The sequence below is a fragment of the Lagopus muta genome, chromosome 1 (genome assembly GCF_023343835.1).
Source record: "Lagopus muta isolate bLagMut1 chromosome 1, bLagMut1 primary, whole genome shotgun sequence".
NCBI lineage: Eukaryota > Metazoa > Chordata > Aves > Galliformes > Phasianidae > Lagopus > Lagopus muta.
Genome location: NC_064433.1, coordinates 30,205,402 through 30,222,350, shown reverse-complemented (window position 1 = coordinate 30,222,350; position 16,949 = coordinate 30,205,402). Strand labels below are relative to the sequence as shown.

At 40.8% G+C, this 16,949-nt stretch overlaps 1 protein-coding gene across 3 annotated transcripts in view; it reads right to left on the bottom strand.

The window, feature by feature from the left end:
- Nucleotides 1-618: 618 nt before the first annotated feature.
- Nucleotides 619-16,949, bottom strand: part of ANO6 (anoctamin 6) — a 70,999-nt gene continuing 54,668 nt past the window's right edge. For 2 of the 3 annotated variants that reach the window (XM_048955420.1, XM_048955422.1), the window contains exons 14-20: nucleotides 16,192-16,361; nucleotides 14,990-15,087; nucleotides 12,533-12,663; nucleotides 11,571-11,776; nucleotides 6,211-6,410; nucleotides 5,752-5,857; nucleotides 619-4,818 (exon numbers count right to left, since the gene is read on the bottom strand). In XM_048955420.1, the coding sequence (XP_048811377.1) occupies nucleotides 4,612-4,818; nucleotides 5,752-5,857; nucleotides 6,211-6,410; nucleotides 11,571-11,776; nucleotides 12,533-12,663; nucleotides 14,990-15,087; nucleotides 16,192-16,361 (1,118 nt within the window). In that variant the 3' untranslated portion in view covers nucleotides 619-4,611. The remainder of the gene's footprint in view (nucleotides 4,819-5,751; nucleotides 5,858-6,210; nucleotides 6,411-11,570; nucleotides 11,777-12,532; nucleotides 12,664-14,989; nucleotides 15,088-16,191; nucleotides 16,362-16,949) is intronic. The other variant, XM_048955428.1, reaches the window with a different exon arrangement.

Sequence of the window (16,949 nt, the reverse complement as noted above, 5' to 3'; positions counted from 1 at the left end):
CAGGGGTGCAGGAGCAGAGGAATGTCTCGGATGCCAGCATCACAGGGAGGAAGAACTGGAGTAGAAGCAGAAGAGACATGATGACGATCTAGACAGATGACAAGAAGACACAGAGAGTGAGATTTGGAAGTTGGTTTAGTTGCACTCTGCCGGTCACCTCTGTTTCAGACAAAATGAAGCAGCTGCCACATTGGAGGCTGTGCTGTGCTATACCACTGCTTGCTGCCTGGGCTGCATAAGGAACACAGCATCTGGCCTGCCTGGAGGTGGGAGCATCTCACATACTTGGTACAGATGAAGAAATAAATGATGACTCTGAAGCACAACACAGGGCTTATCATGACAGGAGTGAAAAGGTATAAAGACCTAAACTGTTTATTTGTATGAGAACATAATGGTCCTTGTCATCGACTTGGGGTTGAAAGGAATGACTTCCATCTAGAGGATGCAGGAAAAACAGGAGATAAATTACAGCAGCAGTAACAGTTTAATGACAAAAGATTGAAAAAGAGGGAGAATATGGAAATTAGACAGTGATGATGTTCTAAGAATTTAAATGTGGCTTTGGCAGCAGCAGTATCGTTTGTACAAAAACAAACAAGGATAATCAACAACAACTGTGTTATTATTTTAAAATAGTCTTTATTTAATGACAATAAATATAAATTGCAATGTTCAGAATCTAACAGCAAACATTCTTAGAAAAAAATACAAAAAAATACATTCTTCCATTCTGAATTTTATCAACATACACAGAGTAAAACAGTGGCAACAGCCTGCAATTTATGTTGCTCATATCTTACTTTTAGGTAATGAAATGGTGACTGACTCAAATTCATTCTGACTTCAACAGACCTGTACAAAATGTAAAAATAGTAAGACTGATCCAGAGTTTAAAATCAACATTAATTTTTCCTTCAAGCAGATCTTTAAACATTATTTAAGTGACCTAGTCCTGAAAAAAACACTAGCATGTCGGCAGTTGCCCCCACCCCACATGCACTTTGTTCCTGTGCCTCTGCAGAGCTCACTGTTGGAGGTTTGTTGGAGGTTTCAGCAGTTGGAGGTAGAGGCTTATTTACATGGCACAGCTTCAGAGGTTTAGGCACTTTGTGCTGTCAAAAGCACCATGCATATGGCAAATTGAACTCAATTCCTGATGCAGTGTTTTCTGAGATCAGATGTTATGGCTACACTAGCAAGTAGCATGGCACTTGGGAAGCAAATAACTGATGAAAATGTTGGTGCTGAGAAGCTGATGCCCACCAGTACTCACTGCTCTCTGCAGACCAGCTCTGGTTTTAGGGCTGTGGACTAAAATGTCTGCCGGAGACAAGTATACCATCATGTGCATACCTCAGATCTATCACCTGTTTTGGCTCAAGGCAATAAAAATCCAGTTCATGAGCTCTGAGACCATATGTGAGCCACCACCCAGAAAGCGGTGGGACAAGAGGAAGACTAGTTTCAGGCACACTCCTGATCTGAACAAAATGGTAATCTAGAAATTCATCCAGCATTCCCCAGGTCATGGCATCAAGTCTGACGGAGTTCAAGAGGTGTTTGAACCATACTCTCAGACGTAGGGTTTGAATTTTGGGTGGTCCTATGTGGAGCCAGGCAATGGACTCGATGAGTCCCTTCCAACTCAGGATATTCTATGATTTTAGGTGGTCAGGAGTCACTACAAGAGGAGACTAAGTCATAGATAAATAGGCTTTGCTGGTGTAGCATGTTTTCATTTATTTATTTATTTATTTTTTAATACTGTCCTTCAGGGCCATCTCTCCTTCAGGCAGCGCTTGTTATAAGGGGCAATTGGGAGGCACAGGAAGAAAAAAAGGATCAGAATAGCAGGCACTCCTGAAAATCCGTCTTAAGCTCTGCTACTGTTCACAGTGTATCCTCAGGCAAGGCATTTAATTTCTTTGTTTCCTTGTCTCTTTACTTGCCAAAGAGGGCAATCAAAGTTTCCTTAAGACCAAACAATTAACTGAGATGGCCCATTTCGTGATTTTTATTTTTTGCCTTTGTCACACGATACCTATTTGCTAGCACCAGCCCTCCAACACGGCACTTGAGAGGGTGTTTAAGGCACTTTGGCACCGTGATCCGCTACGGGGAGAAGGAAATGGCACTTCCCAGCCGAACACTGCTGCAGATAGGAAAATACTAGTTCATATATGGGGAAATACCAACTTGAAGCCAAAATCAGAAGCTCTGAGTTTGCATGGAGCTGAATACTTCATCAAAGCTATTCCATGAAATGGTCTTCTGGACAAAATTCTGTTATAAAGAAAAGCTTGGTACACCGCCCAGTGACAGCCAGGCAACAAGCACTAACTGAAACACAAGAAATTCCATCTGAACATAAGAAAAAATCTTTTTGTATTTGTGAGGGTGATGGAGATCTGGCACAGGCTGCCCAGAGTCTGTGAGGTCCCCCTCCTTGGAGACCTTCAGCAGCTGCAGGGACGTGGGCCTGGGCACCCTGCCCTGGGTGCCTCTGCTATGCAGGGTCTGGGGCAGATGGACCCAGAAGTCCCTTCCAACCTCAATCATTCTGATATTCTGGAAAAAGGTCATATCAGTATTGGGATGATATATTTCAACAAGAAGTCCTGTCTTGTTTAGAAACTTCTGAATGTTTGTCTATCCATCTGCCAAATTTATATTTTATTCCTCGTAAATTTAAAGACTTGTTGTGCTTCTGACTGGCCACAAAAATAAATGTCAAAGAGTACAATTTCCTGTGGAAAGAAGCACCAGTTTTATCATGGCTCTGGTCAGTAGTTGTTTATGGTTATGATCTTGTTTTTCTGTCCTGCATCTTGTCATCTTCAGGTAGTGTTTGGCAGCAGGTTTCCCAGGCAGTATATAAAGCAAACTTCAGTTCCTGGTTGTCAGAAATGTAAGTCTTCTCTGGAACCTCCAGGTTTCTGTCTTTCATCTTTTAACCTTTGTTTGATTTTTGAACCAAGCTTTTCTCCCATATTCTTCTATGCAATCATTTTGCAAAGCTGTGCTTAGTGGAAGCTTGTGTGCAATCTGCTGAAATAATTCCCTTCGTGTGCTGCCTCTTCTGGTTCATATGCTGCCATTACAAAGGATGGGCTTGAGGTATTTTGAAGTTTTTCTACAAAATTCAGATGTTTAACTCCTTCTGATTCTTAATGGCATAAAATACAACTTACCAATGCTACTTTGTTTCGCAAACGTTCTTAATATGTAAAAAGCTATGCGACTATCTGCCTAAGTATTGTGCATATGAATGACATAAGTACAAAATTACAAACCCAGCAGTGATCATCTGGTTTACAGACTGCAGAGATATTTTTGCCTTTCTTTCAAGATTTTGGCTTTCACAATTCATAGGGATTGGTGTACAAGAGCCATTAAAAAAAGAAAGCAAATTAATAATTGGGAACATCATTGCTGTAGGAGCTCTACATACACATTTACCCTGTAATTCCTGAACTCCTAGGATGCAACTGAGGCCAAAACAGCCAAGCAGATCCGCGGCATAATGTGAAGATGATTGATGGCTCTGGCAAGTTCATCCACACTTGTAACATCTTCCTGATTATTTAAAGTTTTGTAACACAGTAAATGCATATTAAATGGTTTATTCTGATCTGCAGCTTCAATAGATTCATGGTCTTGTCCACGTTTAATTTGGCATACAGTGTTGCACCAGAACAGGCCCAGCTGCAAATTCTTTCTGTGTTAAAATCAGGGAAGAGAATGCCTATGGTATAGGCAAACGACAGCCCTCTACAATTATTTAGTTCATGAAAAGAACTTTAACACTCATTCCTGTTACAGCTGGGAGACCCTAAAGGCTGTGTTCATTCAGAACAGAATGGCCAAGTGAGCTAATGAAGGTACACTGATGTGGGAAAAGAGAAAATAACTGAGTTTTCCACTTGCTCCAAGTGCAGTGAAGTCAGTTGTATGCATTGATTTCAATTCTCCTGTTTACACAGAGGCTGGCAAACAGCTTACAGTCCCGCTGCTTCTTGTGATCCAAGCCCACGATTAATTGAAATATCTTTTTATCCATTTAAGTCTCAGTATGCACTTCTAAGTCAGCGAAGCATAGAACAGTGCTCAGTCAGTCAATTGCAACAGCTTAACAACATGCTTGCGAGTTGCATTTTCCTTCTCTTTCCTCCATGTTTTGGCTTTTCCTTCTTTTAGCTGGGGTTTGCATCACCAAGTAATTGAAGCTCCTTCACAGAAAGTGGTGGTGTTCTTATAACAAGTAATTCTTGTTATTAAAGTTTTACTCAAGTTCCTACTAGCTTATACCTAAATAAAAAGGAAAGCGCTCTGTATATTTCAGAGTTAATCTGCATCGTTTTAAAACGATAATTTTTACCTTCACATGTTAAAATGTGTCCTAATAAAGCTGGTTTAAAAAATGGGTAATTGTAAACTGAGTCTCAGTGGTTGCTTTTGCCTAAGAGAAACAGGCAACAGAGCAGGTGACAGCTGCAAGAAACCATGTTTAGTAAGGCAAATTCATCCAAAGCGTTTGGTTAACTATTGGTAATGCCTGGGCAGGCACTAGCTGGTTAAAAACTGTTCCTCCACATAAAAAATAAATCCTTATTCAGTTTTAGGCCGGAAAGTGCTGTCTACTCCTTCAATAATTTTGTCAGCGATTTTCCCTATGGTTTTTTTCACAACTTTGAGGTCGTTCTCGTGCAAGATTTTCTGTGTCAGGTACTTCTCTCGTTTGACCTTGCTCTTGGTCTCTTGTGACACATCCGGGATTATGTAGGAAATAATAAACTTCACAAAGTATATGACATGCTGGGGAAGGTGCAAATGAAAAGAAATGTCAGTTGGGTTGAACAGGATGTTATTATTATTCTGAGAAATATTGAAATGTCACCCTATTTCTTAAGGCTGTGGTTTTGTACCAGTATCTACTACGCTGGAACAGTATCCTAAAAAGCAGAGATGAATAGAACAATTGTCTGATAAACAAAACTTTCTGATTTTCTAATCCCGATGCTACTAATGAATTTTCTGATTGCTCTGGGGAACCCTGGTGCTCAGTGCTTCCTTTCCCCCCAGACTGTGGAAATATTGGTTACAGATCTTTCTAAATTGTTTCAGGTTTGTCCAAATGCCTCCAGGGCTGCAGACATTCCTCTGCTATGGAACTGTGCTCTAGCAAGCTGCACATTTCTGGTGACTTCAGTAGTCCCTGGATCAGGCACTAAGTACATTTTATAATGAAAGAATATTTGGTATTCCTTTCCTTTGATCTTGGACTGGCTCCCATCTTTCCTAACCCCACACTGTTGCTGCATGGGAGAGAGCAATTGCTTTTTAACCAGAGTCTCATCTACAGACTCACCTCTTGCAGTGACTGACTTTACACAGGTCACTCAGTGCACATGTGCCGCATTGCATGTATTCATTAAGCAGGGCACAAACCTCTAAAAACATATAAAAATGTTTGGTGCTACTGTCCCTTCTTTTTCTGATACTAGAAATCGCTTGACAGTTTTTGAGAAGAGAAACTGCAAATACTAGGGCAATCCTCAATGGATGCCATCACTTCAGAGACTTTTTCTAGCAGTGCTACACTTAATTTACCTCTCCTGAGCCCATGCCAGCACCAGTGCGTACTAAAAGCTCTGACAGCTGTGCCTGAACAGAATGTCTTCCAAGGATTTTCTGCAGGGAGGAAAGAGGAGTCTAAATCACTTATGCTGAAAACCCCTACAGGCTTACCTCCATGACAATGATGAAAGCCAGCTTGGCTGCGATGACGTGCCAGTAGTATATGTTATGCTCATACTGATGCTGGTGCCCAGGAGGGTAGCGGAAGTCACGGTACCTGAAGGCAATGCAGAGAGTCAGCAGCCAGTGTCAGCAATGTGCAGTACGGCTCTGTGGCCAGAGGATGGAGCAAGCCGTGTCCTGGCTTAGCACAGCCTGAACAGACTGCTGAATGCAACTGCAGCAGTGATAAACCTTCTTAAGTCACTTTTAAAGCATATGAGGAAAACAAAATGAAGTAAGTGTTACTTATAGGTGGATAGTTCACTCAGTTCTGCCATTCAAACTACGCTGCTTGCACAATGTTCTAACATTTCTTACTGCGTATTTTTAATGGATCTGGATTATTTAGATATTAAAGCAGTGATATTAACCCTTGTCACTGGGAAAGGATGGTTATTTGACACTTGCCTGCATGTCGTGTGGTTCCCAAACCAGGGGGAAAATGGCTTGCTTGCATTCTTGAAGTCTGATATATTGAAGACAGAGAGTGTATTGTTTATATACCCCTTCATGGTGTAACTGCTGTGGCTCCCATAAGGAGGGACTGAAAAGGACCAGTAATAAACCAGACGAGGAATCATGTCAGATGTAAAAGCAATTATCATGGCCTGCATTTTAGAAAGAGGGGACAAAAAAGCAGGGTAGCATTTAAGAAATAAGCCTTACTACGCACAGCCTTGCCATATATTTAGTATCTCAAAATTTACAGTACAAGCTAAAAACAGAAAGTATGTGCTTTTCCAGTCAGTGGTTCCCTCTGTGAGTGAGGCACTCACAGGCACAAACAATCTCCTTCTGGAATGTGCAGTCCATCTAGTTTTTAAATTATACTGGCTCTGCTGGATGCCTCAAAAAAGTTGTGCTGCGATACACTTTTATCCTCCTCAACATGGTGGGGAGGTCAGCAACCAAACTCACCTCGCACCATGCTAGGATAACCTCCAGCAAACACACTTGCTATCAGAGGTACACATGAGATGCTTGAAGAAAATCTGCCTGGTGAAACTTATGGAAACCACAGCAGAGTCCTTCAGCAACAGAAAATTAAATTTCACCAGGAAGCCTGAAGTTTGCATACAAAGAATTAAATAAAGAAATAGCTGATCCAGCTCTGACCCTAGAAACATCCCACTCTTTCTGAGGTGACAGCCAGTCCAAATTTGTCCTGGCAGTTGTTGCCTCATGAGTTTCAGTGTCAGTACATGTGGAAACTGCTCTTGATGCCAAGATCACTTTTTTAGTAGCAGCTGCACAGTGCTGCTTTACATATGACGTGACCACTTGTTTTTATCAAGCTCCCAGGAGAGGCCCTGTTCCACTCTGTCCTACTCAGTCTGCTAGTCACAAACTGAGCAGGAAATTGGATCTGTGGGTTTGTCGTAGGAAGTCTTTCCTAAATGCATGAACTTCCCAAAACATCCTATTCCGGAGGACAGGTTTACTATGTTTAATCCAGTATCCTCCTCTGCTACTGCAAATTCAAAAGGCTTCCCTGTGAGGAAGACTTTCCACTGCGGCTTCATGCCCAGCACGAGGCTGCCCAGCCAACTCAATACGGCAGGCATGTGCCCAGGGCCCAGGAACTAGGGGTTATTTGCATGCCATGGCTGGAGGAGAACTCTTCAGTCCTGTGGCAGTGGACAAAAATACCCGATGACATGAATGGTAACAACCTGTGTGGGGAAAGTTCCCAGCTGGACCCATCCCTGATCTGCTACACCATAAGACAAAGTTGCAGAAACAGGACTTAAGTTTGAGGCTGTGGTTCAAAATCTTTCTCTCGTTCTCCAGAATGTTGTTGCAATTTAGTTCAAATGAGAGAACGTTAATTTGGCTGATGAGAAAGAAAAGAGAGGCATCCTATCACTAAAAGAGTTTAAAAGTTTCAAGGATCAACACTTTGAAAAGATTTTTTTTTGCACTGTATTCTGGCTTAAATAAAATGTAGGTGGCATGAACTTTTAAAAACTGTTTTTAAGCAATACGTGCCAGTGAGGAATGAAGTGAAAATTATGTGTTGTTTATATTTACATGCAGTGTAGGTGTTTTTGGCTGACAAGAAATATGTATTACTGTGCCCTGCAGTTTCAGTAAGAAGACCTCACACTTAAATTACACTGTTTTTAACTGAAGTATAAGCACAGAAAGTTTTAGTTAAATATAATTTCTTACTGCTTATTAGCCCATAAGGTTTGCATCAAGTCAGACCATAAAAGAACTAAAAGCAACTGAACAGTAAGGCAAAAAACATCCTTTTCCCTTTGTACCAATTTGGTTTGGTGCTGCTTCTATGTATCATTCAGCAAGATGCTAGAATACAGTATTTATACAACTTAACGTTTGCTCTTTATGACTTTTTTTGCAAGGCCTCAGGTCTCTCATCATCATAAATCCGAGCCCCGTCTCACACTCCTCCCCCTCCCTGAATGATCTCCAGATGTGCTCCAGAGGGCTACAAGGACAGAAAAACGAAAGCTAATCCTACAGCATCCTCTCAAAGGAAAAGCTTTTCTTCCTTTTGAATTATGGGCTGCATTTTAGAGTATTGTACTGGGGAACTACAAACAAATAGCACACTCTCTACTTCCCAAGCTATACCATGCACAGTTTTCCATTTATACTGTAACTAACTAAAATCAGTCTTTAAATCACAACAGATGCTTTGATATCATGCTGTAGCAAGTCCAGTGCCTGAGTGGCAAATCTCAAAATGGACATATTTTGGCAAAAGTTGCTGATAAGATACTCGTAGGTGTTACAAAGCCAGTGTGGGAAGGAGAGGAAGATACTCTACCCAAATCAAATCAGCTGTAGGAGTCACGTAGAAAAGAAACAGTCTCTATGTTCTAATGAAAAATAGTGATGGCAAAGGGATGACAAAGACAAGATTAATGGCCTACACTAGATCCAGATCCTGGATGTGAAACGAGAAACAAACTTGAAGATAATGGAAGAAAACTGTTTTCAGTATCTCTATTACATGGCTTTAGAGACCACACTTCACTAGAAAGAAATATGGATCTCTGAACACCTTGCAACACCTGCAATAGAGACTCCTGAGCACGGCCTCTACTGTTGTGCCCCTTGCTATCAGCCTGCCTGGTGTCAGTGGCCAAGGCACTACAATCATACTAAGATTAACTGCATCTGACACACAAGATCTCCAAACAGGGTTATGAAAAGAAACATGCCTGCTGTTAGCAGTCACATAAGCACTGGGATTGAGTGCTTGGCAAGGAGGACAGGGAGCAAAACCAAGCTGTAAATGCACTTGTGCACATTGAGGACTCTTGAGTTTTCAGAGATATCACTTCAGGGATGGAGCACATCAGGAATTTGGAATGGAAACACTACAAAGCTTGCAGTAGCCTCAGATGGGCTGTGAATGGGTAGTGACAGACACCTAAAACTACCGTTGGGTCACTTTTCTGCAGGAGCTAAAGCAGGGTCGTGTACACACTCCTAACAGAAGCCTGCACATCTGAGTCACCATAAGGTCACCATCTTTAACTCTGCACTGAATACCATAAGGTCTTCGATTGAGGTACTTGTAACAATGCTTATAATAATCTTAAGATATATATTCAGTCTTCTATTTCACAGTTAGTTGTATTACAAGTCCTAGGTGGATTATGAGGAAGGACTGTCAGATTACCCAATAACATAATATATATATTATTTTTTAATTTATGTAAAAGTATATAATTTATAATATAATATATATAATATACATAATTAATACATATTATATATCAATCTATCTACCTATTTCTTCCTTTTAGGACACCAGAAGCTTTGTCTTATATTTTACAGGTTTTGTAGCAGCACAGTTCAAAAGAGGACATTAATGCAGCAGTAATCTTGCCTCTATGTTACTCTAGCTATGCTACATCTGGGTGTTTGTACAATCTCCCTAATTTGCTGGGAAAGCTGTCATTAACAATTTTTTTACACAAACAGTAAAACCAAAAGATCCCAGCAGTATCCCAGGTGTCACTCAACATTTCTAATAATTTGAACATGTTTTACCAAAGTCACATCATTTTTATTTTAAATTTTAACATCACATTTGCTGGTAGGCCTTGGATGTTTCACACAGCTATGGAACAGCTGCATTTATGTTTGATGTGCCTCAGTAGATCTGTGTGAAACCACTGGAGCATATGCTCCAGTTTGTTGTCTATCTATTTATCTCCTAGATTCTTTTGTAGCTGAAGTTGTCATATAAAATATTCCTAATCATTAAAATCCATCCTACACTTGTATTTCTGCATGGTCACAACTCCCAACTTCAGTAACCGTGAAAACAAACTACTGAGAAGGTGGCAGCCCAATAGGCTGTCAGGCCATGGGAGCTCATCTTTCCCACTCCTTGAAAATATCCACTTCCTTTCAGGGCAAAACAAAGACATTTAAAAGTGGAGGAAAAAAGAGAGCAATATGCAGGGGAACTTGTCTGGGTGTGGAGAGGGGAGGTACACGTATCTGTCTCATGATTTCTGAACAGTACAATCCCAGGGGCGGAGACCCCACACAGGTGGTTGAACACCTACTGACCGTAAAAGGTGCCTGAGACACAGGAAAGTAAGTTAATGTCCTGGTTTAAATGTGAATTGCTCTGTTCATTGAAATAAGTCCCCAGTAGTATATATATTAGAGTGCTCATTTCCATCTCTCTCCTCTTACCCAAATTCCACCATCCTCAAAATGGGCAGAGACTCCTATGACAGCTTAGGCTGAGGTGAACTTCAGACTTTACAGGTTTCTCCAGAAACTCCCAATGAGTGCAACAAGGCACTGCAAGGAGGTCCTGGAGGAAGTGGCCATCTCAGATAATGTCAGAATGAATCCCTACAGACAGCTACTGCTACTGCACAGGGAAGCTGTGGTCACTGCTCCTTTGAGAAAAGGCAACAGTAGAAACTTAGAAACAGAATACATATGAGTTACTGCTTAAGAATAAATCAAACAACTCAGAATGATAAAGTCCAATGGATTACTTGGAATATTTTTCTTCCCACTGTGCAGCCTGTACAAGATTTTGGTGACATAGCAATACAGAAATTTGAAACATATAAATTTCATTGTTAAAGAGTATATTCATGAGGAAAGGATAAAGTTTTCTAAATATGTTAAATAAATCATTTTCAGAATTGGTTTTAACTGCAAGTGAAAAATGGATTCATTTGCATATTCTTAGGAATTCATTCTTATCTCAAGAGATAAGTACTATAATGTTGAGCATGTACTGTATTTTTAAATACAGAAAGAAGCTGAATTACTGCTTTAACTGCAAAACTGCTCAAAGCTAAACTCAGGTATGACCAGAAGAATTGTAAGTTGGAAACAACAATCAATTAAGCCTTAGCTGAACTCTAACATATTTTTTTTTCTCAAAATTAATACATTTAATTATAGACTCTCAAAAATATCTCTTTATTGTGTGCTACTATCTCAGAAAAGATATGTCTTTATATGTATAACTTTTAATGAAAGCAGTAGTAACTGTCCAACTACAATTTCTTTTACTTAGACTTAATATTTTAGACTGTAGCCATATTTCCAAACCATCTGAAAAATAACTCAAAGCCTGCTTCACAGGGGCTAATGTCACAAGGGACTGAAACTTGTAATTAATTTGGATCATCTGTGTGCCTCATGTAGCCACTCTGGCATGACAAACACTGATACACACAGCATTCCACATTTAGATGCAACGCTTGCAGTGAAGGCATTTTACCTTTCGTAGTGGCTGGCACACTACTTACATTGGTCACCACAGCCAGAATGGCTATGCCTTGCATGATGGGCTGCCACGCACCGATGTCTTGTGCCTTCTGCGGAACCATGCGCCTGAACTGGGTTGTCAGCTTCCACGCATCCAGCCTGATTTCCAACATGTTGTTGATAAGAGCCAGAAGAGGAGCCAAGGGGAATGATGCCACAAACAGGGTGACAAAGCCAAACTGTATAACTGGCAAAGGGAGAGGTCACATGCCTTGATGCGTTCTTTAAATGGGGATAAGCATAGATTTTGTATACTCAAATTGAGAGAATGAGGGGCAAGGAAGAGTAGCAGAGTTCCCAGAGAATCTTATGTGTGTGAGAATATATAAGCATAACACTACTGGAAATACCTTCTAGGTGGAGGGGACGGGACAATGTTAAAACTCACAACACATCACAAGGAACTGTTACGGAATTTAAACATTCTCTTATTTCTCATTCTTCTCCACGTAGACTTGGAAATCTAATGACTATCTGTCTCAGTGCTGTGTTGCAAAGCCTGAGCTAACAATGATGTAATGGGTGCCTGGGTGCTGCGACAAGTATGCTGCAATTCTGTTGCAGAACAGATGGTGGCAAACAAGCCAGGATTCTGTCAGTGACCAGGAAACAAGCAACATATAAGTGACTGCAGACCCAGTGACTTCTGGGTATGCTTCTTGGACCATAGGATAATGAAGCAGCAGCACACCCACAACTGCTCACTCTGTTTTTTAGCTAGAAACTGAAGTGAGGTCTTAAGTGAGGTCTTAACTGAAGTAAGCTGCTTAATAAGAGCTCACAAAGCTATAACGGCTCATCAAAACTTGTACTGGATTTTTAAAAGTTTAATATACCTCCTGTTTCTAAACATACTAAATATTACTTGTATGAAAATTTTCCTTAGAGCACACCCACACAGTATCCAGCACAGACAAGAAATTGGAACTAAATGGCTACTTACCCATCTCAAGATACTCATAAAACAATCCAAGTTTTCCAATGGGCTGCAGATGATAGTCCTGTTCCCAGCGTGGAACAATCTTTTCTGATCTAGCATCTGCACAGTATCTTCCAATTAGATTCTTAACCCAACTGTCAGTCAGAGAGAAAAAGACCACTACAATTGGTAAAATAGCCTACAAAGTTCAGTAAATGCAAGTAAACAAACAAAACGTACCCAAAACAAACAGTCTCTTGCTGTTATAACACATTGGGCTTTAGTTATCCCCAAACTACTGAAAACTTCCTTCAAACATGAGTATAATTTTATCTTATCCTGAATGCAGTTATTTAGAACAACAAACAGGATTGTAAAAAGGAAATCAATCAGAATTGCAGTGCTTTACACTTATACTGTACAGGTCAATGACATTTCAAGATAACAGAAAATTAAGACAAAAGTAGGCCTCTGGACAGACAGATTAATCCCTTCTGATCACAGAATCACAGAATGGTTAAGGTTGGCAGGGATCTCTGGGCAGAATCAGAATAGGTTACCTGAGACCGTGTCCAGGCAGTTTCTGAAGATCTCTAAGAAGGAACTCTACAACCACTCTATAAAGTCTGTGCCAAATGTTCTATCATCTGCACAGCACAGAAGTGCTTCCTGGTGTTTAGAGGGAACCCCTTGTCCTGGCACTGGGCATCACTGACGAGAGTGTGACTCCAAAACCTCTGCAATCCTTCAGGTAATTATGGACATTGGTAAAATCTCTCCTGATCTTTAATGAATCTAGACCTTTTAGTCTCTCCTCACAGGAGAGATGCTTCAGTCTTTTAATAATTTTGGTAGCCTTTTGTTAGGCCCTCTCCAGCAGTTTTGCACTAGGGAACTCAGCACTGTTGACGCAGCATACGTGTTAGAGTGGAAGGATCATCTCTCTTGACCTGCTGGCAATAGTTCATTTAATGCAGTGAAGAATACCATTAGCCTTCTTAGCTGCAAGGGCACGCTCCTTGCTCATATTCTACTTGCTATCCACCAGTACTTCCTGGTCCTTTTCTGAAAAGATGATCTCCTAAAACGTCCTGGTGCCTATGGTTGTTCCTCCCCATATGAAAGGCTTTGCATTTTCCCTCACTGAACTTTACGAGGCTCCTGTCAGACTATTTCTCCAGCCTGAGAAAATCTCTCTGGATGGCAGCACAACCCTCTGGTATATCTGCCATTTCTCCCAATTTTCTGCAGATTTTCTGAGGGTGCACTCTCCCTCTTCATCCAGATCATTAATGAAGATGTTAAATAGGATTGGATCTAGTATTGATCCTTAAGGTACACTGCTAATTACTGGCCTCTAACTACACTTTGTGCTTCAGCTGAACTACTCTCTGAACACAGCTGATCCACCTTACTGTCTACTCATCCAGCCCATCAACAGTTTGTAGAGGTCATCTGGGGAGCACTGTCAATGACCTTACTGAAACCAAGGCAGACAGCATAGCTCTCCCCTCATCTACCAAGCCAGTTATTCCATCATAGAGTAGTTGGTCAAGAAAGACTTTCCCCTGAGTGAATCCATGCCAACTACTCCTGATCACTTTCTTGTGCCTGGATTAGCTGCTACAAGGATTGAGGTGCAGCTGTAATTTGTGTCTAAAAGAGTTGCACACAAATTTAAGTAAACTGATGAATCAGTTGCAGACATTTTCAGTGGTCAAAGGCCTATATTCAGAAAAGGAAGGTGGAGGAATGTCAATCAACAGAGAAAGAAAATAAAACACTTCTCTTTTACTTGCAGAAATGAAGAATGAGAGGTCAATTAAAAATCACATCCAGAAATGATACTCAGCATTTCAGGACCTAAAAGTTACTTGTCATCTATGAAAGTGAATTCAAAATTCTGGTTAGGTGAATGTGTTACCGATATACAAATGGTAGGAATCAATTGTTTATGGCTGTAACTGACATCTGCAGGCATGCTCACTCTAGGGACACTTTAACCAGCTAAAAGATGCTGAAAAGAGGGATGGGTCTACAGTCCCATCCTGCAACTGGCAGCATTTGGGTCTGGAGAACCAGTAACCCAGCAGAGCACACTAGCTACACAGTATTTGTGACATGCTTTGAAACTGCTTTGCTGCACAATTTGTGGGCTTGGAAGAACCACAGCCAAATGGAATATGTTGTGGACTGATGTTTATGGCATTCAGGAGGGCATAAGCAAAGTCGGAGTTTCCTATTCCAAGTAGTGTACGCAGTTATCAATCAGTTTAAAATGACAGAGACAGAAGCTCAAAACTACCAAAGCAAAACTAACCAAACTATCTAAAAAGTCCCCAAAAGCTCCAAAAGACTAGCCATGTTCTTTTAGAATGCAATTTGCTCCAATCAAATTTAGTGACCAAACTCCTGAACGATTCAAGCAAAATAGCATCTTTCAAATGCAAAAGGGCAAGTTACTTAGTAGTCTGAACTTACGGAAGAAGCACTTCTTGAATGTTATTCCATATTGCTTTACCTCCTACTATGATGGCAAGCTGAGTTGTGAGTTCAAGGAGACATCCACCTGGATCACACTACAGGTTGGGAGAGACATGAAAGATTTTTGAAGTTGAGAAAACTTTCAAGCAGGAATGAAGCATTTAAAAGAATGAATTTCTGATTTATTATAACAGCACCTCTTTAAGCTACAGAAGACTATTTAGGCAAACATTTATACTAATTTATGCAAAAGTCAACTCCAGGTCAAATATAGTCACATATGATAGGTTTACAGGACACTACTGAAAGCACAAAACACCAGGTGAAGTCTTGCAGTCTGCAATCATGCACCTGATGACTATACTGTCATCAGGTGAGGATCACCCAGCAGAAGAGGAAGGCATCTACTCATGTTCATAGAACCACTGAATATCCTTAGTTGGAAGGGACCCAGAAGGATCCTTGAGTCCAACTCCTGTCTCCACACAGGACTGCCCAAAATTCAAACCCTATCTATGAGACCACTGTCCAAACACTCCTTGAACTCCAGCAGCTCAGTGTCATTCCCACCGCCCTAGGCAGCCCGTTCCATGCCCACCACCCTCTGATGCAGACCCTTTCCCCAACCCCAGCTGCCCTCCCCTGGCACAGCCCCACGCCGTTCCCTTGGGCGCTGTCGCTGTCACACAGAGCAGAGCTCAGCGCTGCCCCTCTGAGGAGCTGCAGCCGCCATCAGGCCTCACCTCAGCTCCTCTGCTCTGGGCTGAGCAAACCCAGGGACGTGAGTTGTTCCTCATACCCCTTGCATTCTAGAACCTTCACCATCTTCGCAGTCCTCCTCTGGACTCTCTATAACAGTTTGGTCCTTATACTGTGGTAATGCAAACTGCATACAGTGCTTAAGTTGAGGACGCACCAGTGCAAAGCAGAGCAGAATGTTCCTACGTCTACTCCCCTTCCTGAGTATTGGACCATGGGAAAATGAGCTTTTCTGGGTACATAAAAAACATTTCTAAGCTCAGCTAGTCTTGTGTCATATTCGTTTGCGCAATGGATTAACGAGGAGGCAAGCAGCTTGGGAGGCAGTCACATTCGGAACCCCAACTATATACCAGCATGTTGTACAATCCCAAATGCAGCAGAATACCTGGACTAACGGCTCTTGCATTTTAAAAGCAAGTACTATGATATATTCTTACCTCTTCATTGCGATACTTTCCTAGCCAATACACTGGATTTCCAGGGTAACCTACAAATTTACCCTTAAAGAAAGCTATGTAGAAGCATGAAGAATAGTAGTTGACAAACTGGAACAAGAACATCTTTGTGGTCAAACTGTTTTCGTATTCGGTTTGTGTCCTTGGAAGCTCTGCAATTATAGAAAAAAAAGTAAGGAAAAGGCCAACCAGCAAGTACCTAAAAGCTGCTTTGGAGCCTCAGCTGGAAAACTATGCATATTACTTGTGCTCCTTAATGTGACTGAGAGCATTATAAATTAGATTGTACATAATCCCTATGTATATGGTAGCTGCTATGCTAATTCTAAATCTGTATGGGTAGTAAAAAGGAAAGAATTTGTCTTCTGACAATAAAGAGCAAGCAAAAAATCTAATAACTTGGAAAAAAAATCTCCCAAATCTAGCACACTCAGGAAAGATGCAAATGTAATGCTTTCAACTTATGAAACAGTATTAAATGAAACTATATTAAAACACAACACTACTTCACACATCTAAAGTAAATAGCTACTTTATAGCTGATGGTCTGGATATAAAGAATAATAATATTTGTGACTGTTTATCTATTTAATAACAAGGGAATGGCATCTAGCTTTGGAACAGTGACCCTATTTCATTTATTTACAAGAAAATAGCTATTCTCCCCATAAACAAAAGCTAATGTAATTGAATGTGTTATGCATTACTGATCTGTTTTCATAAAGCTTGGTTATTATAGT